General features: G+C 36.2%; 1 protein-coding gene across 3 annotated transcripts in view; it reads right to left on the bottom strand.

Moving 5' to 3' along the window:
• DIAPH3 (diaphanous related formin 3) overlaps positions 1-25,201 on the bottom strand; it is a 248,389-nt gene that overhangs the window by 119,500 nt on the left and 103,688 nt on the right. For all 3 annotated transcript variants that reach the window (XM_048047761.2, XM_048047759.2, XM_048047760.2), the window contains 3 exons: positions 20,713-20,808; positions 19,664-19,758; positions 13,415-13,516 (listed from right to left, as the gene is read on the bottom strand). In XM_048047761.2, the coding sequence (XP_047903718.2) occupies positions 13,415-13,516; positions 19,664-19,758; positions 20,713-20,808 (293 nt within the window). The remainder of the gene's footprint in view (positions 1-13,414; positions 13,517-19,663; positions 19,759-20,712; positions 20,809-25,201) is intronic.

Raw genomic sequence — 25,201 nt, 5'->3', positions numbered from 1 at the left:
GAGGTGCAGACATGCCTGCAAGACACTCAGGTTATCAATGGCTGGAACCAACATGCTTGTACCCAACTTCTCTGTGATGTTCTGCTCTGTCCTCCCTGTGATGAAAGCAGGAAGATGTACTTTGTAACTGTTAAAACTTGTCTTAATAAACCAATCTGCCTCTCTCTTACCAATTTATGTCTTCAATTATCTAACCGGATACTCAGATCATGAGATCTGGCTCATGCTCACTCCCAGACTATGCCCGGGAATGGTTTGGGAAAGGTTAATTCTGCACAGGCCAAAAGGATGACTATTCTATGCCTACACTTAACGTCTATTTTACCAAAATTAGCACTACAGACAATTAAGGTTCAATGTTCAAAGCCATTCTCTGGTGCTGTTCAGTTGATTACTATAGTCAAAGCCTTAAAATGTCATCTAGTAATTTATCATCCCCACAACTGCTAAAAAACAGCTTTCTGAAGCATCTTGTATCCCACTGTTTTCAGAACACTGAATAATATTCAAAACCAATATAAAAACTGATGAGAACTGAACGTGGTTTTGGTCACTATTATTCCCTGAATGATTTTAGTACAAAAAAAAAGGAAAGACCACCAAGGACATTAAGGACTGCGTATTCAAAACAACACATAGATCAATAAAAGGAATAAAGGAGTTCATGACCTCATAAAAAACTGTAAAAGCTAGATGGATTCTCTGAATCATCACCATCAACAAGCTATTTTAATCAACCATTATTTTGCTTCCTCTCAAATAAAAATATATTGCAGAGTAAGAAAAAAAAATCCATCCAACATTTGCCTCAAGTATTTTCAGCATAAATCTGCAATGCAGATAAATTTAGTAAATCTTTCCTACCAACTCTTTAACATTAATCTTCTATAAAACAAAAAAATGTTACCCGTTTAAGCTGAGTTTTCAGATGGCTTGCTTAGTAAAGGGAGAGATCAGATAATCATGCTGTGAGCTAGGCTATAACTGAGATTTGTCATATATTCTAGGTGCAAAGTGTTTATTTTCATTGGAAAGGTGTTCCTAAAACAACTATTTAAGTAGTAATATCACACTAATTGCAATGCTTATATGCCAGAATCTACACAAAACAGCACTGTGTTTGGACATTTTAGTCAATAAATATATAAAATAAGCAGGGAAACAACCTTTGGAGGTTACTCACTGCATTCAGCCTTCCTACAGGAGAATCAGCTTTGCCAACAAAAAGTGTATTAGCTTTTTTTTTTTTTAGCTTTTTTTTTTAGCTGCTCAAAGAGATGGCTGATTACAAAGACTCCATAATCTCCCTAGTCAATCATTTTTATTGTTTTGTTATTCCCACTATTAGTAAAATCTTCCTATTGTCTAACCTGTATATCTTTTGTCAAAAATGCAAACCTATTGCATACTACCATAACAACCATCAATATTCAGGACATATTATTCCCTTTCTTCTTCCAGGTTTCCCACACATATTTCAAGAGAACACCCTGCCTTGGGTCTTAAGTTTAGAAACTTAAGCAATATTTCTTCATATCGCTCATTTCTGCAACTATTGACATTAGCCATCTCTGGAGTCCAAGTCCATGCTTTGGTTCACACCTCTATAACTAATGTACAAAACACCCCCAAACTGGCTGTAATATTTTAGCTGAGGCTTCAGCAGTAGTGAACAGGGGGAAATTCATAACTTTACAAGCCATACTCCTGCTTCTACAGTTTAGTTTTAGGTATGCCTATTGGTTGCAATGAGGACAGAACTGAATCATGTCTGACTTCTGATCCATTACAATCCATTATTCTTTATTAGAACTGCATCCATAACTATATATTTTAAGGCTACAATCACTGCAATCAAATTTTGAGTCACTGATGTTCCTAAAATATCTTTCACTGCCATTAAGCAACTTAGACTGGTCAAAAACTCATTGGGAGGGAGGTTCCCAGCAAAAACAGTAAGTTATTCAAGGGTCAGTCACAAAAGAGCAATGTAACAAGAGAATAGTTATTGTAATCAAGATTATGATGCACTGTACCTGAATATGAAGCTCAAAGTTAACTTTGACCACTGGGTATGAGGCACTGCTGTTAAGCAAGAAGAAGAAAAAAAACAACCACCACCACAACCCTTCCATATCTAAGACAATCAATTTGAGGGTGTGGAAGGCAGGCTTCCAACACAAAGAAAGCATATTGCATACTCACTCCATCATCCAAAAGTCTACTGTTTGAAATGTAAATTATGTCAACATATCCAAAATGCTTAAATTTATATTTATCCTTTCTTCATTCTTCCAAACATGCTAATTACTCCACAATAAAAAAAGAGAGTTGTCGGTGAACAAGTTCTTTTTCAAATGCACATTCCTTATTGAACAAATTTGTTGAAGTGAGTAAAAAGAGTTCAATGACATCTTTTTCCCAGTGCCATTTCCTGTCTACAGGACAGGCATTCACCAAAGCTCCTTTACTCTGGCTACATAATTATGGCAATGTTAATTCCTCCTATTGCATAGTTCTTTAACAGAAATATTGAGGTTGGTACAAAAAGAAATGTGAGCATGTAAGCAGCAGAAAACAGAAGCACAAAAATATCAATAAAAGGACCTGTACTTGTTCTCGGGACACCATTCCCAGCAGTAAAACTGAGGAATTCTTTTTTTTCATGTCACAACCAGAAGACCTACACTCCAATAAGACCACAGCACAGATGAGTCATCAGAAGACCCTGCATAGTAGCACCTAGGGAATAGCAACAGGGCTGCATAATATCACATAAATTACTCCTTTTCTTACTAGTTGCTGTGGTTTAACCTGGCAAGTAGCTAAGCACCACACGGCCGTTCACTCACACCCTCTCCTCCCATGTGGGATGGGGGAGAGAACTGATGAAAAAAAAAAAAAGATAAAATGCTTGTTGGCTGAGATAAAGACAGTTTAATAGGACAGGAAAGGAACGGATGATAATGCTAAAAGAAAGTACAAAGCAAGTGATGCGCAATGTAAATGCCTACCACCTAACATCCCGTGCCTAGCCAGACCCCGAGCAGCGGACACTCCCACACCCTGGCCAGCCACCCCGTATTTATTGCCCCACATGACATCACATGGTATGGGATATCCCTTTGGCCAGTCTTGGTCAGCTGTCCCCTCTCAGCTCCATGTGCATCCCCAGCCTCCTCGCTGGCAAGGCAGCACGAGGTCCTTGGCTCTGTATAAGCACTGCTCTGCAACAGCTAAACATCAGTGTGTTATCAGCAACATTCTCATCCTAAATCCAAAACGCAGCACCATACAAGCTACTAGAAAGAAAACTAACTCCATCCCAGCTGAAACCAGGACACTAGCCTACCAGCCAACTCTAAATATGTATTTAAAATATAGATTCCAAACCAGGGTAAGAACCCAGGACGTGGGCAGCAACATGGCCTAAGATTTACAGAAGCAGAAGTTAGGAGACTCTGAGATAAAGACAGCTTCATAACAACTGACAACTTATAGCATATAAAAAGCATATAAAAGAGATATCCTAAAACTAGCTTGCTATCACCTATCAAGAACAAGCCCAGAGACATAACAAGGTGTCGAGGAAGTCCCTTGATCTCTGTGCTGCACATTAGCAATCCTGACAAACTGCTTGGACGCACACATAGTAGAAGAATAAGGGTATAAAAGTACAAGATAATTCAATCTCTATGAGACTGAACAAGTGAAAAAGTCAGTTTACATCAAGATTTTGTAAATAAAAGTAATTTTCTCTTTCCATTAGATCCTGCACTGAGAGCTTTTTTTCTGTGGTCATTTTTCCAAGCAAGTCTGAAATGCCTAAGTTTTAGGTTATTATAAACCTTTGTTTTGTATTTCTTCTTCAACTTCGGAAAAGTTCAGAAAGCTTACTTCAAACAAGCAAGCAATAAGATGCCCTTATCAGCTGCTTCAAGACCCTTGCAATTTTAATATCTCAGGGGAAAAAAAAGAAAAACAACCTCAGACTCAGATCTAATTAATACAAATGAACAATAATAGAAGATAATCTTTAGTGCTTGAATATTTTAAATTCAAAAACCATTGAACAAATGTTGACTCACACATATCTATTATAGCTTTATTAAAAACAATTATAATGAACAATGGCTTATATTTCAACTCTCCAGCAGTCCCTCAAATAAGCACATATTTCTTTTCTCACACTGTTTCTTAAAGGGCTCTAACCTTGCTTACCTGAAATTAATACTGCTGCATTATTGGATCACTTTTTTAATTATGCTGTATTTGAGCCACTACTTCTTTTTGTTCTTATTTTCAAGAAGTCCTATGCAACTGGTAGAACTAGACCATGACTTCATATTAAATTACAAATATAATGTGTCATTAAAAAGGTTTATAAGGGTTCTTGATAAATAAACTCCTCCAGAACTCATGTTTCCCAATAATGCAGCTGATCTAGCAACTTTTAGTTTTCACTTGCTTCAACATACCTATATTTTTCCTTTATTTAGTCATCCCCAAGTTCTTTTCCTATGAAGTTTAATTGCACCTCCATGCTCCAAATCCCATTATTTTACCTGTTCTTTATATGTAAGATTACCCATGGGGTGTTTCTCATTTTGAGTCTCCCTTAAGAAAACATCTAAATGAATATTATTTTTTCTGAAGCTATTAACATCTTGACTTGGTAGCAAACTTGGAGCTTTAGAAGACCTAAGCAAGAAATAAAAACAACAACAATAACAACATAGGACTGTCTTGAAGTAAGTTAACAATGGAGTCGTCCAGAACACTGTAACTGTCTGGAGCACACAGGAAAACCATACTCGAATGGAGTGGAACTGAAGTGATGTTAGATTAGTTCACGTAGTGGCATGGAAGGCCCCTGCTGCTCCTGGGAAGTGATACTATCCCCTTAGAGTTATACTGGGGGCCAGTGGGAGGGGAACACAACCACCCAGGCAGTTACAACAGCTATGCATACTGGTTTCTGTCTCAGCTATAACTGGACAAGCTGTATGGTCATCAATGTTCAAGACAGATATGGTGCCATGCTACAGACAAAACTACTGAAGTCAAAAGGCAGATGAAACTCAACATGACCATAGAATAGCTACAACAGGGGGGAGATATAATTATGTGCAAGTATGAGAAACTCTTCAACTGCTGGCAGGAAACTGTCCAGTATTTCATGGTACTATAAGAAAAAACAGAGGGAAGCTGTCAGGGGTTTTGTAAAAGGATGCAACAACAAGGCAAATAAATACACTCCAAGCTAGTAGGCTTTGGCCTTTGGAAGAAGCAATTGAGAATTTCATATACTGACAGGACCCATTCTTTGTACAATGCAGTTTTGAAAGAGAGCAACCTTTAGTAAGTACACAATCAAGATAAGGAAGTTTTATTAGCTAGACAGGAAGGGTGAGAAGAAAGCGGAAAACACACACAAAAAAAATTATGCAGAGAAAGACAAAAACTAGCAATGATCTCATCATCAACAATGGAATACAAGGAAAAGACAAATCATCAATACCATAATAGGGATAGAAGTAAGATAATTTTATTGGGATATATTCATGCAGTAGGGTGAAAGTATAAATGATGGGTGAAATGTGTATTCTACATATCTTATCATCTATACCTACAACGTATGCATATCTATTATCAGTTATGTGTACATGGACATACTAGATACATGTATCTATATACATATTCTAAAGAATATGTAACAGACCAACTTTTGAAGCAAGAAATTCAGAGAGAAATAATTAGCTCTAAGCACAAATGGAGATAATAATATATGGACAAGTATCCAGAAAGTTAAGATAAATAATTGGAAACGAAGACAGACAAATCAAATGCAAAAATGTTTGCTTAAGAAGAAAAAGATGGTTAGAAGTTTTAAATCTGGCTGACATACAAATATAAGATCATCAAAATAGTCAAGATGACAGGAAGCAAAAGAAAAGAAACTGCTATATGAAGCAATGGACATAAAATGTCAAATATTGGGCATTTCAGACAAAAATGCTGCAGAAGATTAAAGTATGGGTATCCTCCTACAGAAAGTTTCCCCTTCAATGTCATACGCACAAAAGAATTACCTTACATTGCTCTAACACTGCAAGAAATTGTTTAAACACATGCTTCATCTTTTTTTACAGTCCTTTTTAAGAAAATAAAATTTATACAGAATAGTTAACCACAACAAGTACAGTCAAGTAAATACTATTTTTGTAGTTAACACACATTTTCCAAGGCACTTAGGAATGCCAAACAAAAAATATGAGATCCAACGAAGTCTTAATTTGTGACAATGATTTCCAAAATCTAATAATTTATTTCATAAAATTCAATTCTTATTTAATAAAACTACTACTTAAACTAGAATAAATAACCATTTAGTACATGTTTTCTTTTTCTTCTAAAAATTCTAAACTATTGCTTGACATGCACGGATTTATTTCTAATTTATCTTTTTTATTCCAATTCTTATTTCACAAGAATACTAAAAATATTTAAAGGATAACTGAGTTATTATATTCTCGTTATTTTAAAACCTTACCTATGGTTTCAGATTCACTCCTTGGCTGTGACAACCAAAAAAAGCTCAAGAATCATAGACAAATTCAAAAAGCAATGCACCAGTTCTCCAGTGTTTTGTCATCTTGTTTGTGCAGTGAGAAATATATATATAATCAGTATACTTCAAGAACTCAAGTTCTGTTTTGCCCAATAATTTTTACCTAAGTAGTTCAGTTCTTCAGCGCCTTTATCATCCCTCATGCAATTAGAGCATAAGCATATATGTATAGAGCATTTGAACAACAAAAACAACCACAAACACAAAAACTTCTGTCAACCGTCAACTGCTAAGATGATCATGCAGCTGAAATCCCATTCTTCTCAGATAGCTCTCACATTATAAGTGTGCTGTCATATGACTTCTCATTTCTAAACACACACCCAGTCTTCTCTATTAACAAGTTTTACAAAATAAGTCACCCAATATTGGTCATAATTGAAGTAACCTCCAAGAAAATAATATGAAAATTAAATTAATTCAAGAGAAAGTTCATCATACTTGGTAAACCAAGTACAAAACATGAACTGTAGTAAAATGAAGTGCAACTGAATATTTAAATTTTGGCAAGCACAAATATATTTCATGAAGCATTTGATCCTCAAAATACAGCATTCAAAATCAACTTAAGGTAACACTATGAAACTAAGTTAAAGCACTTAATAAAGTTAACAGATTTCATAAACAATTTCATAACACAGTTTTCATAAAATAGTTCTTGGATGTGTGCAAGTTAAAACAAAAAAAATCCTCTCTATTAATACATGATAGTATCTATGTTCTGAGACAGCAGTCTGGAATACGTGAAAGAAAGAACACACAGGAAAATAAAGTAGTTTATCTAAAGAAAACCTAAAGTCTGGAAGAGAAGATAAGAGTAATAAAGGATTTATTTTACACTTACTGCTGAATGAACAGAAAGCATAAAAGTGCAAAACGACTTAAAAAGACGAGGATAATTGCAGAAACCACACACACACACAAAACCTCACACCACAAAACTCTCATAGAGGGAACCTGAACTGCTTAGAGTCTTGCCCTCAATGTCTTTAAGCCAACAACAAAAGTTAATTAACTCATGTTGAAATAAAACACACAATATGTTAACAGTCACAGCATGCCAGTATCTTAGTAAGCGTCTAGCTGTTTCTTTCAGAGAAACAAATCTTGACTTTGAATTCAAGGCCAGGAGGATAAAAGAAGGTTTGCATTATAAAGATTTTATTATCACTCAAGTAGTAATTATCAGTTTATTCACTATTCTGGCTGTTCCTTGGGAGGCACGTGGTTTAGTCTTTCCCCTGAGCACAACTTCAGAGTAAATTAACATGATCTCTGAATTCTCTGAAATACCATAACTATGAGATACTACTCAACTAAATAATAAACCTGAAAGTCTTGTACTGCGTGTTTAAGTTTGATTCTCCTCACTTGAAAAGAATAACAAAAATGAAGCAAAACAATTTATATGTGTATCAGCAGTGGTACATGGTACTTAAACGAACAGGAGTTCTCAGCCTGCTTCCCAACCAAAAAAAAAAAAGTGACTTATGCAAAACTTTTTTTTTTTTTCAAGACAGAAATGAAAAACATTTGGTGATAAAAATTGGTTGTAGCTTGATCCCTGAAGTCAGCTCCACTAAACTCACCAAAGGTGTCACGCTAGAAGAATTATACCTAATGATGTCTTTTTATGCTTTCCATGGAAAGCTAAGGAAAGCACATACTTGCATTCATCAGTGGGAATCTGGTTGTTCCTTCAGAAAAGAAAATCCACAAGCAAATATAGCAAAACTTGACCTAGATTGCTATATTCTAGCTCTTCCCATCAGATGGGGCTGAGACAGTTTAACTGAATTGTAAATTTGAAATTTTTAATGAGCAAAAGACAGACTTCTAGGTTGGCTGAGGCTCAAATATAGAGGAAAAAAAAGAAAAAAATAGAAAAATAGCAAATCAAGCATTAACCTATGTGGAATTAATTTTTAAATGTCTTTTTTTTTTTTTTAATCAATATTTACTCAGCCCCAGATATGGGGAAAGCAGACTTCAGGCTGCTCAGGGAACTAGTCAGCAAGGTCCCCTGGGAAACTGCTTTTGAAGGCATAGGCGTCCATCAGTGCTGGTCAATCTTTAAGCACTGCCTCCTATAAGCACAAGATCGGGCGATTCCAAAATATCGGAAGGCAGGCAGGTGGGGCAGAAGGCCAGCCTGGCTGACCAGGGACCTTCTACTGGAGCTTAGGCAAAAAAGAAAGTGTACGGCTGCTGGAAGGAGGGTCAGGCGACGAGGAAGGAATACAGGGATGCTGTTCGTGTTTGTAGGGAGAAAATTCGTGTGGCCAATGCCCAACTAGAGTTGAAGCTGGCCATGTCTGTGAGAGACAATAAAAAAGTTTTTTTTAGATATGTGAACAGAAAAAGGAGAACCAAAGAAAACATAGGTCTGCTACTAGATGGGGAAGGTCTCCTCACAGATGATGACATAGGCAAAGCAGAGACGTTTATCGCCTTCTTTGCCTCTGTCTTCAACACTGATGATGGGCTTAGGGACCCTGGGTGCCCTGAGCGGGAGGACCATGACGGTGGGAATGACAAACTCCCAACCGACCCTGAACGTGTGCGGGATTCGCTGCTCCACCTGGATCCATATAAGTCCATGGGTCCTGATGGGATTCATTTCCAGGTGCTTAAAGAGCTGGCTGACGTCATCGCGGGACCTCTCTCAATTATTTTTCAACTATCTTGGGAATCTGGAGAGGTCCCAGTGGACTGGAAGCTGGCAAATGTTGTGCCAATTTTCAAGAAGGGTAAGAAAGAAGACCCTAGCAATTACAGGCCTGTCAGTCTCATGTCAGTGCCTGGTAAAATTATGGACAAGATCATCCTTGAAGTTATTGAGGCGCACCTGGGGGACAATGCAGTCATTGGTCTCAGCCAACATGGGTTCATGAGGGGTAGGTCCTGCCTAAAAAATTTGATTTCCTTTTATGATAAGATCGCCCATCTAGTCGATCAAGGGAAACCAGCCGATGTGATCTTTTTGGACTTCAGCAAAGCTTTTGACACGGTTTCCCATAGGATCCTACTGGACAAAATGTCCAGCATACAGCTAAACAAAACCATCATACAATGGGTGAGCAATTGGCTGACGGGCAGGGCTCAAAGGGTTGTGGTAAATGGGGCCACATCTGGCTGGTGGATGGTCACTAGCGGGGTCCCTCAAGGCTCCATTTTAGGGCCAGTCCTCTTCAATGTTTTTATAAATGATTTGGGTGTAGGACTAGAAGGTGTTCTGAGCAAATTTGACAATGACACCAAACTTGGAGGAGTTGTGGACTCAGATGAGGGTGGAAAGGCCTTGCAGAGAGATCTGGACAGACTGGAGAGCTGGGCGATCACAAACCACATGAAGTTTAACAAAAGCAAGTGCCGGGTCCTGCACCTGGGAAGGGGCAACCCTGGCTATACATACAGACTGGGCAACGAGATGCTGGAGAGCAGCCCTGCAGAGAGGGATCTGGGGGTTGTGGTTGACAGCAAGTTGAATATGAGCCAGCAGTGTGCCCTGGCAGCCAGGAGGGCCAACTGCATCCTGAGATGCATCAAGCACGGCATTGCTAGTCGGTCGAGGGAGGTGGTTGTCCCACTCTACTCTGCGCTGGTGCGGCCTCACCTCGAGTACTGTGTGCAATTCTGGGCACCACAGTACAAGAAGGACATTAAACTATTGGAGAGTGTCCAGGGGAGGGCGACGAAGATGAAGGGCCTAGAGGGGAAGACGTATGAGGAGTGGCTGAGGTCACTTGGCCTGTTCAGCCTAGAGAAGAGGAGGCTGAGGGGGGACCTCATCGCAGTCTACAACTTCCTTGCAAGGGGGAGTGGAGAGGCAGGTGACCTATTCTCTGTTATCACCAGTGATGGGACCCGTGGGAACAGTGTTAAGCTGAGGAAGGGGAAGTTTAGGCTGGACATCAGGAAGAGGTTCTTTACCGAGAGGGTGGTTGCACACTCAAACAGGCTCCCCAGTGAAGTAGACACTGCACCAAGCCTGTCTGAATTTAAGAAGAGATTGGACTGTGCACTTAGTTACATAGTCTAAACTTTTGGGTAGACCTTTGCGGTGCCAGGAGTTGGACTTGATGATCATTATGGGTCCCTTCCAACTCGGGATATTCTATGATTCTTGACAAAAACAGCAAAAATGTTTGCTATTTAAATATGCATTTTACTAATTTGATTAAAATGCATAACCCAGCATGTAATTGTCCTATTTCCCCAATCAGTTACACATATATTACTGTTGGAATGATTTGGCTTGGTCAAATGTCCGTGTCCATACCTTAGCCAGCCATGGTTAAATTTACCGGTACAAATCCATCTCTGCAGGCGTTTTGCCGTAATTTGTCTGACTCATAAAAAGCTGCTGAAGTTTTTAGACGTGTGCTTATCTCTATCATCCTAGCAAACATGGTTTGAAACAAGGTTATCAGACAGGAGCATCATGCTCAGTCTACTTTGTTCAGCACAGGACACTTTAATTTCTCTCAGTAAAATTGATATACCTGAACCTCTCTGCTACATAAACAATCCACCCTTTTGATTTTCTAGTATCTAATTTAATGGAAACCATGAACTTTTAATATTATGGAACAAAAGTACAGCATTTAACAAGTTCAATTCCAGAACAGACACCAATTAGTTTTATATATATATATCTATACACACATAAGAAAAAGTAATGTTTCATGTTTACATAAAATTTAAAAGATGAAAAAATCATAACAAATCAACAAATTTTTACAGAAAGAGTGTCGTCTTCTGACAAGCACAGAAGGACTTGCCTTCAGTGGCACTAAACAGCACAAAACAAAACCAGAAAATCAAGCTAGACAAAGTATTTTCAAAATATATCATTATTAACTTCTTTCTCTTTTCCTACAATGCTTACCATGGTGTGATCTAAATGTATGTGTGAGCTAGATTCATGTTATGGCATGGGTAAAAATGAAAGAACATTGTTGTTTTTTCCCCTGTATCATACTTACTCTTCCTAACAACATTTTTCCCTCCATTTTGTCATTTACCAACTCCTCTCCAAACATTTCAACTTTAAGCTGACATGAACCAGGGACTCTACCAACAGCATTTATTCATTACATACAGAAATTTCATTCCTAGCTCACCACCCATCTCATGTAGTGATTGAGATATGGGCCTATGAGAAAACATATTGTTAGGAAGCTTACGTATCACAATATATTACTTAAATTTTGAACATACGAGACTCTGAACTAAACTTGCTACATCTAACTCCTAATTACATTTGCTTTTTAATGGAATTTAATATTAAGACTATTATTCCAGATCAAGGAAGAAGTTTGGAGAATCTATGATAGCTTTTTCACCCTTCAGGGGAGATGAAAATAAAAGGAAGGAGATAACTCTTCAGTTGATTCAGAATCTTGAGTGTGGCTCTCGCATCCTATACATGTACTCCAGATATTCTCGTATCTAGGTACAAATATTTGATATCCACACAGATAACTACCAAAAATAACTACATATTGTTACAATGACATGGTACTCAATGACATACTTCTTCCCTGAAGCCAGAGATACTAAAAGAATTCTAAAATAATTTCTCCCTCCTAGGGAAATCATCCTGGATGAAGCTGTTAGTGATCACCTTAGCTTGAAAAAACTAGGAATGAACAAGGAAAATCAAAGCCCTATATGGATGTATCCATCCAGGAAAAGAAATAGCCTTATTCTGTGTTTATCTGGATAAAAAAATTAATAATTATGAATTATGAGCTATATACATGGTATTCCCTTATTATTTTTCAAATAAAGCATCAACCATCAACAATGAACTAGGAGTGTTTTATTTTCTCTCTTACTTTGCAAATTCAACCTGGGAGATATTATAAACATATCTTCCCACTGGGAATGTGAAAGGTGACTATAAGTACTCTGGATAAAGCATACTATAAAACAGAACAGGAAGGAGGCAGAACAGGTTAACACAATGACAAGTACAGTATTTCATTCCCATTTACACACAGAACAGAAAAAAGAAAAAAAAAACCATCAATGTGTATCAGGTTTAAATGGCAAAGGTTTTTTTTTTTTTTTTGGGGGGGGGGGGGGGGGGGGGGGGAGGCTGCAGGGGTGGTCTCTGTGAGCAGAGCCCAGGAGGAACAATCTGTTCCTGAAGGACTGCACCCCGCCGTACAAGCCCACGTTGGAGCAGTTCTTGAAGAGCTGCTGCCTGTGGGTAGCCCCTGCAGGATCAGTTTGGGAAGGACGGCATCCTGTGGGAGGGACCCCATGTGGAGCAGGGACAGAGAGTGACTGTAAAGGAGAAGCGAGGACAAAGACATTGAGTTTATTTTGCCTGTCATGATAATTGCTGAGTGATCTCCCTGTCCTTATCTGAACCCTTGAGCCCTTTCTATTGTATTTTCTCCCCCTTTCCCTTTGAGGAGGTTGAGCAAGAGTGGTGGAGTTCAGATGCCCAGCAGGATAAAACCACCATATTATGGAAATTCAAAAAACGGCTCCATATCTTCCAGTGAACCTTGCCACATAAAATTACTACTTTTTTGTTTCTTTTATGTAAATTACTTTTTTTTAAGAAAGAGGATGTGGCAATCAGGCCTTCCAGATCCACAGATATGTCCACTAAAAGTACTTATACTTTTTTTTTTTCTTTTTCTTTTTTACTATGCCACCTCTTCATATTTAGGAAAAAGAAGCTGTTATTGCTTCATTATTACTACTTTAAAACTGTATTTCAGGCAAGAAAATTAAAAATAGCGTTAACAAAAAAGAACTCACCACAATTCCAAACTGCTCTGGTTCAGACAAATTATTATACTCGCTCTTGAACTTGGACAACGTGTTCAGTTGTTCTTGTTCCGGAAGATGTTTTATTAAATTCTATCAAAAGAAAAGGAAGGAGGCTTATAAATCTCATATTCTGCATTTCTTTCATAATTGCAGGTAAACGGTGTTACTTATGTATCGCTAACATATACTCCAAAGACAACACTCCTGTCCCGAAGTTGACATAAAGTAAATAGGCAACCCACAAATTCATGTAACCAAGTGTAAAAAGCAAATTATTAAATGCCAGTATCTTCCGCTGATTCTTTCAACATACATGTTTCTGTTGTCTTTTACTAAATACCATTTTGTAATGAGTATGTTTGATAGGCACTGTGTAAACAAAACAAAATAAGTAAATACGACAGGGAAGGCAGAATACGAATTTCAACTGTAACGTACCTAACTAAAGGATGGTAAGAATGATTAATGCTAGACAAAAAATATTTTGAGAACGGATAATTTATTTTCTAGTATTTCAGAACAAAAGCAGACTGTAAGGTGATGACAGGTAAAGCAATGCCTGTATCTACAAAAGCTTAAACCCATTAAACACTACTTAGCATGCAAACTTTCCAGAAGTAGAATTTCAAAGGCAGGACTCAGCTTCAGCTGAATTCAGGAGTCCACATAGGAAGCTTAGGCACTTACGTGAATGCCTTGTGAACTCAAGTAAAAGTCTAAACATGACACCTTCATCTGATCATCTAAGACGACTTCAGACTCCCTGGAGCTTCCAGAGGACTTTGGCACCTCTGCTTACATATAGTCATCTGCATTTAGGCACCTGAATCCCACTTAAATTACCAGGTAGGTAGTAGGTAGACTGACAATGGCTATTCTGAGCAAGTTCTGAAAGGACAGAGCTCCTCAAATATCCAGTTGGGGTATAAATTTAACAGGCAGTAGCTTAGTTCTCTCCCTTCCCAAGATGACTGCTGTAGCTACTATCAGGGTTCCTGTAGCCTGCTCTCTTTCTAACCTCACAAATCCTGTTTTCCTGGTTACACAGTCGCAAAGCTTCCATCCTAGTAAGAAAACAAGAAAGATTGTTTTCTTACTTAAAACACTCCCTGGCCTACTGCTAAGGTCACTCCTCTGAGCTGAAGTAAAGATGCAATCCTGCTAACACTGATTCAAGTTGGGCAAATACAGCTGTACCACTACCTACTACCATATTTTCAAGAACAGATCGGAAGGACTAATTGTAGCACTTTCCCATTACTCTGTGGAAAGGCAGATGCTTAAGTCAAAATCTGTTTTATTACTCTGCAAGTAAATAGCTTTATTGCTATACAATCAACAAAATAACTTAGTCAAGTTGGTGAACAGGATCTCCCTCTGATAGTCTTAAAAAAAAAAAAAACCACTAATTCATCTGGAATCAAAAATAATTTCTTCTTCTATAGAAGAAATTCAGCCATTTAGGATATACAAATTAGATCCCTGGGGCCAGAGAGATGAAAAGTCATGCCTACTCTTTGCATAACATATTTGCCTAATTTAAGAAGAAATAATTCAACTCTAGTACCCACCAAAGTAGCCCTACACCAGTAGGTCAAACAGCGGCTTTATGCTATCTTCAAACTCCCTATTAGCTAGTTTCAAAGTGAGTCATATGTGCAATAGTAACTTTGGATTACTATAGATATTCCTCTTGTTAAAGAATGAAAATACTAGATTTGTAATTCCAGTATACATATATCCAAAGTATTAATGTTTTTTAAAACCCACTTGAACACTTTGTTTTATACTTCTTTTAGTTTTCCTATACTCAATCTCTTAGCTCTTGTACAATCACCATTTTATGGTAGTTCAGCATTTATCAAACCTTTTTTCTGATAGATAAGAACTAGACAGTACTTCATCACTGCTCTGTTTTAGTGTAAAAATAGTCGCTATTTTAAGAACTGAAACCCTACTTTGATTCTAAGGACTAAGGTAAGTAATTTGTTTTAAAGCATTTTGTGTCATCCAGTGTAAGGACAATATAGTTTATCAAGAAAGTAAAGTCAGCAAATAAAAGAAGAAAAGGTAGACTTATGTGCAAGGACCAAAATAACCAAAGAAAGAGTAAATGATACTTAAAGAATGAACTGCTTCAACAGACACTCCACTCTCAGATAAAGATTTTGGTAGAAAAAAGGAAACCAGTAAAAATGCAGGAATGATGAAGCTTAAAATAATAATGCAAAGTTAAATTTTATGGATCTGGTTTTGGACATGGCCAGACTAACTCTCAGCATGAAGAATTTATGATACTAGTCATATATATCCTTGCTGTTATTACAATTGGAAAACATTTTTGAAAAAAAAAAAAAAAAAAAAAAAGGCTACAAAAGGCTACATCTATTAATTATGAATTAAGATGTCCAGCACTAAATCTATAAAATTCAGCAGACATCAAAGGGCAGAGAGATTCTGAGTGTAAAAGGCACATTTTAAATTATGTTTTGATAACCTACTTATTTCTGTCTTGATATACACATAAGTTATTACCAATACTTTAAATATACTACAACTCCTTAATTTTTATTGAGATTAAAAGGTCATTGTTTGATGATAAAACAATTTTCACATGTAGAAAGACCGATCACAAAACTTTTCAAAAAGAGAAACAGTCAAGTGTTGTATGAATGTTTTCAATATTGAACACCAGAGGAAAAAAATCGAAGCAGCAGCTGGTATCAAAGCAGCTTTATGGTGTTCAGATAAAGCTTTTGAACTACTAGAGATGAAATACATTTTGAATATCAAACAGAGAATAAGCAGGAGAAAGAATTTTGACTAAGTCACGGGAAACATTCCGATAATTAGTCAATGACTATTTGGATTACAGCAGAAATTTTGGAGTTTTAATGTCTTTCAGAAGTATATTTAAATTCTAACAGGAGAAGGGAGAGGAGCAGGATGGAGAGAGACATAAATCAGACATTTTACTTATGCACTCTGTATAACAAAAAGGTAGGATTAAGGACAACTTTCCAACTTCAGAAACTGTGACATTAAGATATACTGGGCAATATTTACCGCTAGACAAAAAAAAAAAAAAAAAAAAGATGAAGATGAGAAATTTCTGAAAAGGAGAACCACCAAAATATTTAAGGTATCATATAAATACATAAAAACAGCCACATGCTTATAAACCTATGTATGCTTTTGCTCTTCTCAGAATAACGAAATACACAGAACTACATCTTCATTGTATATCCAAACCCCACACTTGTTTAGGATTTTAAAAGCAGACATACTAAAAGAGACATACAGATGGATATTTTCATTTATTTAGTAACCTCAGCATAGGTTTACTAAAGGGGAATACTAGATTTCTAAGGCAATGAGACACACGATTCAACCACTTTCAAAGGAAGATAGGTGTCTAAGTGCTTTTTGAGGTTTGAACTTAGATGGGACCGTTCTCAAAGACATTACTGAACTGCTTTATCCAGAAACAAGAAGCTTGGATAAAGCCATTTGACAGAAATGATTACACCCAAACTTGCAAAGTAAATTTGGAGCCTAAGTCCCACTGAATTTTCCATTTCATTTGGGCTTGATAATGTGTAATCACATTAAAAAAAAAAAAAAAAGTGCCCTGCCATCATCTAGTAGCACGCCTTGATATATTTATAACTTTCATACGGGATACCGTGAGCACTACTGCTTCTATGCTACTACACTGACTTTTAGTCAGTCGCAGCAGCTGGTAACCTCATTATCTTCTTGTAGGACATTATTCCTTACCTCACTTTTGGTCCTTCAACTTCTCTCATCCTTTTCTTAAATAAGATTGTCCCCTCCCCTCCAAAACCAAACACAAAAGGGCTCAAACACTAACTTGTCCAAAAGATTGTAGACTCTCATTTTTGATCTCAAAAATGCCTAAGGATACAAAAAATGTTTTGCTTTCTTTGAATTACATACAGGGAAATTATCAAGATGTCAGTTTTTCATAATATTGATATATAATATCTATTTTAGAAAGGTTGCTTCACAGTATTATTAAGGATGTAATATCATTAAGAAGCTGAATTTTCACCACTGAAAAGAGTGCTAAGGTCAAACAGCATGAAAGAGAGCTTCAGAGAAGACATGGAAACTCTGAGACAGGTCAGACTGAACATAACAGTGTAGCATATTCTACCTCTCAGATTGTCATGCGGTTCTACAGAATCTCAGCTATTACCCCACATATATATTTTATATACATAAAGAGACACATCATGCATCTTCTAAGCATGAAGACAACCTTGAAAAAGAAAAGGGATGTAAGCACAAACTAGCATAAACAAGGAGCTCTAAGGCATAAACTACTCTGTTCATCCTAATAACCTTAAAGCAATAGATAGTTTCAGTGGCAATATTAACTGCATCTTGATGTTCCATTTTCCAACAAAATGCAAAGAATTACACAATGATATATATATGCAGTCACTGGAGATGATGGCTCATGTTTCTTCTTTCAAGTATATCCTAAGCAAAACATCCCATCCTGCAAATCATTCAGTAGACAAACTCCCTTTAAAGGAAAGTGAAGTCTAAATAGCTCAGCAGAGTCTAAAGATCTTTGAAATCCGAGTGATAAGATATGACACCCAAACTGCATAGTGGACAAAAAGGAACATGCTGAACATACAGTCTCCTCAGTAGGATCTTATTTTGACATTCCAATATGGTGAACATTCAGTTTGCAGGCAAAGCACGCAAAAATTAATTTTTTTTTTGACCTTTGAATCCAAATTGCTACATGTTGCAGTATGAGTCATACATTTGAATCTCAAGGAGTCTGAATGTTACAACTCATTTTATAACTCTTTTTATTATCTATATTTATTTCTTCACTAATCAACAGATCTGCAAAAAGCCTATGCTTCTAAAAATCTAACTTCATGTTTCTTGGATGTTTCAGCATGGCCTGGTGCCCATCTCTCCAACAGACTTTCAAGTATGTTGTACATGTCAGTAATCTAAATCCTCCTTAGGTAACGCCTACACTACTTTACTAGTAGATTGTTAACAATTACAACTTGACATTTAGGAGCCATAATTACAAAAATTTGAAGTTCATCACAGTATATAGGAATCCTGTCCAAAAGAAAGGCAATCTTGGTCTAAAGAAGGATCTCTGCAAATCTAATGGAGCATCATCAAGATGACTGTGGGACATGGCATACAACTGGGGGACACAGCAAAGAAGTTTAGAGAACTGCATTTGTTCAACTTTAACAGAACAAGATTCAGGGGAATTTAATGTAGTCTTCAGGTTCCCAACAGGTACCTGAAAGATATATAAAGAAGATATGATACGGCTCGTCTTGGAGTGGTGCAAACTTGGTTTGGCAACTCAAGTGCCAAAAAAAGAAAATTCCAGCTGGATAAACAAGAAAATGTTTTTCACTATAAGGGTAGTCCAACACTGGAAAATATATCCAGAAAGACTGTGCAATCTCCACCCTCGGAGATGCTCAAAACCTAATGGGGAAAGATCCTAAGCAATCTGCTCTAGTTGACCTGGCTATGAGACAAGATTGGACCAGACGACCTCCAGACATTTTTCCAAATGATTTTTCCCATGGTTCTAGAATAAAGCATTTGTATTAGAATTAGTTTTATGGAATTCTTCAACTTATCATCCTTTAAATAACTCTGTGAATAGAAGAACATAAGGAACTTTGAGTATCTTTTGTCTCCACACAGAATCATACTTTGAATAAAATAATATGGAAAAGAAAAACACTATCCAAATAAGCTCTAAGGAAGAAATGTGGTCACTGTGGATGTCCTAAGGCAAGATTCTAAGTAAGAGGAAAGAGAGGAGAGAGAGTAGAAGAAAATATCCCTTTCCACCTAGTTTTCAACGAGAACAAAAGATTTGTGCAGCTGAGCCTGAGGTAAAAACAAATTTAAAAAGAAAATATAGTAACCAGGGAACAAACATAAGCTGTTTGAATATACAAACAAAAATAAAATCAATTTAGGTTTAGATAATAGGAATACAGAAAGTAGAGAACATCAACTCAGCTACTATCATAAAAAATAGCTTTACAAATATAAAAAGAACTAGAGTTCACAGAAAAAAATAACTCTTGCAGTGATTTAATAGTCAAACAGTGTACATTAAGAGGCTTTTTAGGCACAGTTTTCTATTTGATGAGAAGCTTACCCTGAAATACTGGGATTTCAAGTGTCAAATTTCCTTACCTGAATCATGGACTCTGACAGCTGTGTTTCATCTACTTCCAGTATCATCATTTTGATTTCCTCATAAGGCACTCGGAAAGATCCAAGGAAAATTGCTGAAATAAATATTCAACCCACAATTAAAGAAAACAACAAATTATTTCTTCTTACAAAACATCAATTATATAGGCTATAGCATCTAAAGGTCAACAAACAATACACAAATTTGCATACGAGATAACAATTTAAAGTGTATTTTTATTTACTGTTCTCCAGTAATTCCAGCTTTCTCCATCCATTTGTCATGTATAACATCTAGCATCAAAGAACACTTAGTGACAAGTCTACTCTCAAGGACAATTATTGCCACCACAGTATTTTGTACCAAGATGACAGTTACGCTTTTTTCTTCAACGGTCTCATTAGTGCTTTCTCACAAAAAAAGCAGCTCGAGAAAATTACCACTACCAAAACCATATAAGCAGTTTATATATGTATATATATATATATATTTTTTTTTCATATAAACCTGTTTATTTCTTCACCATTACCAAATCAGTTCTTATTTTATTTCTGCCTGCCTTTAGTTACCTACTCATTTTACCATTCTCCTCTGCCAAAACTTTGGCATCTTTATTTGTGTGTTATTGTGCAGTACTGACTATTGCTTTCTTCTGCAAAGTGCATGAGGGTTGGCCAGACATCTTGTAGACATTATTGTCTTTATTGACTTTTTGGTTGGGTGGGCAGCAATCCTTAATGAATATGTTGAAAATAAAGACAGATAATAGATATTCAGCTGTATCCTATTGCTTAGGTATATACCTAAGGAAATAATTTCATTCTTAAATGAGAGATACTGTTTAACTGTTTTCTTTTTTTTTTTTTAGCATATATTTTCAATTGTATCAACTTACATGTTTGAGCTTAATGCCAAGCACTACGTATATAAAGCATACTCTCACACATTTAACCAAAAAGTGGTTATGAGGCAGTCACACAGAGAGAAAGACATTTTTAATGTAACATTTATATAACGTTACTTTATCATAAAACCAAAATCTACTTACACAGATTCTGTGCAATCTTTGGGTCCAGAACTTTTAATTCCTTGATTCGTTTCTTAATGGATTTCTTTTCTTCAAAATCTTCCTCTTCTTTTTTTACTACCAAAGTAAACACAAATACACTCGCTGTTAACTTTTGATATTTAGAGAAAACATTAATGAATGCAGAACATATTTCCTGCCAAGTGTAGTCAATTCACAAAGAGAAGAACAAATCATTGAATATAAAAACAAAAAATAGTGGTTTTGTATTTAGTGCTCGTGTTCTTTAAGTTTTTGTCAGTCATATTTGTCAGCATGTTAGCCTCCTAGAACAAGTTTGTTTGTTCAATATATGAATTGAATGAAGATGCTAATACTAATTGTAAGAATTGTCTGAAGACATGAAAAGAATCCTTAACATACCATTCAACTTACTTCAGTCAACCTGGCCAGGTTAACACACTGAATTGGATTTTAACAGTAACAGAGCTTAAAGAAGGTATGTGAATACCTCTCAACGTTGAGCAATAAAAGAAACAACCCCAAATTAGGTGGTTTTGTGCCCACTTTTGTCTAAACAAATAATTATCATAAACCACAGGCTCATTCAAAGACTAACATTACCTTGGAATATAAGTGAGTATATACTTATTACCTATTTTCCTTATCTCCTCCAAAAAGATGTGTTTTTTTTAATATATATGATGTAATCACCTTGTTAGAAAATAACATAAAGGCAAAGTGATTGCATAAACACACATTAACAGTGCTGGAAATTCTGGCTTATTCTTTCTTTTCAGATTATAGTTCATACAAATAGGATCTTCCAAACACATTATACAAGCTGAATTTATTTCTCATTATTTACACATTGTCATAAGAATTTTACTTAAAATAACATAGATACTTGATAATGTGTTACTAGGAAAAGAACCATTCCAGCTATTATGGAAACAAAATAAAAGACCAAAAACAAATCTTTCCTTAAATCCAATCTGCATTGGTTTTTGTTTGTTTGTTTTTTAATTCAGCACAAATCTTCACTGTTAAACATTATTCACCCAATGCATTCCTATTGTTTACCTCATTATCTAACATCTGAAATTAGTTTCCAAGCTTTACAGTATGATTGTCCTAAATTGTCACACATGCTTCAAATATCTGAGTAGAAAATATATGGTAATAAAAGTATATACCACTGTCTTCAGGAGATGGATATAAATGAGAAGGCTTGTCAGTAAGACTTGCCCTTTTGACAGTAGCCATATCAAATACTTGCCTGACTGATTACAGAATTATTAACCCCAAAATAGATAACCCAGTCTCTCTGATCTGGGAAGACATTCATCAAGCCTAACATTACCCTTGCATGCACCGAATCTTATATTTCAAATATGTATTGAACCTATTTTGTGTTTTAGTAAATGGAATTGTTAGGATTACAATTTCTAGCTCATTGACGATTCCTGACAAAACCAGATGTAATATGAATTACCAGGAACATTTCCCTAAATTGGAATGACTTCTGTGGATTTTAAGAGAGAGCTTTGACAGCTATGACATTCTTAAAAAAATATGTATTTTTCTAAGCATAATAAATTTCATTCATGATAGGAAAACAGACTAAATGATGTCTTGATGTCTCTTGATGTCTTTGAGCTGTGTTGTCCAGTATTACTATTACCGAAGAGATAAGAACTTAAAGACCTCACAGAGTGATTGAACGAACTGGATTCTAGTCCCTTCTGAGTTGGTGGACACGCAAATTTGAATCATCTTCCAAAACACTTTGAATACACTACACCTGCTAGGCAGCATGATGCTGCTTTTGAAGATAAGCCACAGTACAGAAAACAACCTGGCTTTCCAAAAGATGGAATCACAGAAGTATGACATAAAACAGTCCTTGGAAGAAGGACAGATATCTAGGGTCCGGGCAAGTGGATTACAAAAGGCACAATCCACGTTAGTTATTTTCCTTGCCCTACCCAGAACCAGTTGGCCTTGAATTTCTTCTAGCATGGATTTATTAAAGAGGTTATTATTCTCCCGTCCCAGGAAAATCAAAACACTTAGTTCACTACGCATGTGAAAACAAAGGAATAGGTTTGAACCACCCATCTGAGAACTCAACATCCTGTGCTCACAAAAGAAACAGAATGACGCTAGAGCTACAAGACAAAAAGGAGGTTGCCACTAAAATTTCATTTTTTTCTGGCCATGCTTTTAGAATAGTCCTCACTGAATCCAGAAGGATGTGTTGGGGGCTACGCATCTCAAAATCATACAACCGTTTTCTCCAGCAGTAACTTCTTACTGACTATATGCTGAAAACTGTCATTCTTAATAGTTTTGAGTTGCCTATCTAATCAATGCTGCAACTGCAGATGCCACTAGATCTGTGGCACTGGTCCTATACCATTGTTATGTCTTACTAGCCTGAACCATAATGAAAATACAGTAATAATTTATGTCTAGTCTGGAACGTGACAAGTCATTATTTTATAGGAAACAAAATAATTTCCTTAATAATCACACTAAGATTGTGAAATTACTTGAATTTACTTAAACTTGACCTGATAGCCTTGAACTAGGTATTAATAAGGGCTGAAATAGAAACATATTTACATTTTTCCCAAAGTAGAAAACAGTATCCATGCACTACAAGTCTCATAACAGAGATAATACAAAACTATACAAAACTATAACATACGAAACAAAACAAAACAAAAAAAACCAGCAGTTACACACAGTTTTAACTCTCAACTTTGATATCAAGAAACAATGCTGCAAATGAACTAATTCCCTCTGGAATTTTCACCAAAGAAAAGGTTACACACAAAGTTATAGCAATACTTAAGGTATCATAACCCTAAGGAAAAATATATAACTTACTCTAGGAACTCATGCAGGTATTGTATGCAGTTATACAATTATGCAACAAACTAAATTACTGCAAACTTACATGATACTTCTTCAGGAGAATTCAGGTCACATCCTAATGTTGTTGCCAGCAGAAAGAAGCAAAGCATACATATTACTTGTTTTCCCCATAGGAAATATTGTACTTTCCAATGAAAACTCTGATACTTACTACTGCCTCTAGAAAATTTTACCTAGTTTGCTGACTAATTTATAAGAGAGAGGGAAAAAAAAAAAAAAAAGAGAGAGAGAGAGACAAAATTACTACCTATTTCTATAAAGGAAAAAAGAGGAAAAGCCCGCTAGGAAAAAGAAAAAAATATAATTAAAAATTGAGTAGAATATCTGAACAGGTGAAGTAAATGTCTAGATTATAAAAAAAGTAAGTAATTAGACTTTTACTTGGGGAGGGCACTGGAACAGGGAGGAAAGCATATAGAAGATAGAAAAGATAGAAAATGGGAAACTTCTGCTTACACTGGAAAAAGAGAAAGCAGCCTACTGAGAGTGGGCAGCTGCTACAGAAAGGAGGTGGCTATCGAGGAAAATAGCAATGAGACATTCTTGTTCTACAAAGAGAACAATCAAACCAGGGGATATCAAAATGTACATCCAGCTCTCATGGCTCCTGAAGCTGGACCATCATATTAAACCATTAACTTATTTCAAAATCAGATGTCTTTTTTCAGGTATTATGCAACTAGACGGTAATGTTAGGCATCAATTACTGTACATCCCCACATATTCTGTCTATATTCTACACCTATTACACTGTATGCATACGCATGGTCCCAGCATCAGACCTATATCATCTTTAGCCAGTAGCACCTCATCTGATGCTCCAACTGCTCTGACTTCTGAGGCTGGGAATCAGAATGGTATAAACAAGCAGACTTCATTGCACACCCTTCACAGTTCCAACCATAGTTCGTTATCTCCACAGTTCCACATCCTTACTAGTGTAACAACAAAATTAACAGTTCTGAATGTGCAGGCGAACAAATAGCTCAAATGAGTTTTAGCTATTAGAAAGGTTGCTTTTTATTGTCTCTTTCAAATGTCCATCCATATACACATTCAACTGTAGTCAGCTCTCTCCATCTGTGGCAGCAATCGGAATGAAATCAGAGCCTGATGGGAGTGGTGAGAAGACTATTTTACAAGTATGACATTGCAGTTGGAAGCCTATAGCATAGTGTTTTATGAATATGTGGATAGAATCCTATGTGAGCTACTTTATAGATATTTTACACAAAGCTTTTCAGCCTATTTCTTCAGTATTCTAATGTACCACAAAATACCCACCTTATTAACAATTATAACCCATTAACAATAGGACGGGTATTTTGTGGTACATAGAAATACTGTAAAAATTTGTATTTGCATGAGAAAATCATTGAAGCATTATAATACATATGAGAGTTGAAGTAATTATAATATACCAATGCCTTTTCTTATAGCTCTGTAAAAGATAAAAACATCCAAAAAGGTGTTCCAAATTGTATTTATTACCTAGCAGCTTTTATACTACTTAATACAGTCTTCTTTCAACTATTTTTTGTAAATGTACATCCCATTAAATGCATGT

The sequence above is a fragment of the Anser cygnoides genome, chromosome 1, assembly GCF_040182565.1.
Source record: "Anser cygnoides isolate HZ-2024a breed goose chromosome 1, Taihu_goose_T2T_genome, whole genome shotgun sequence".
Taxonomy (NCBI): domain Eukaryota; kingdom Metazoa; phylum Chordata; class Aves; order Anseriformes; family Anatidae; genus Anser; species Anser cygnoides.
The sequence above is the reverse complement of the archived record's forward strand: the minus strand, read 5'-3'. Positions and strand labels throughout refer to the sequence as shown.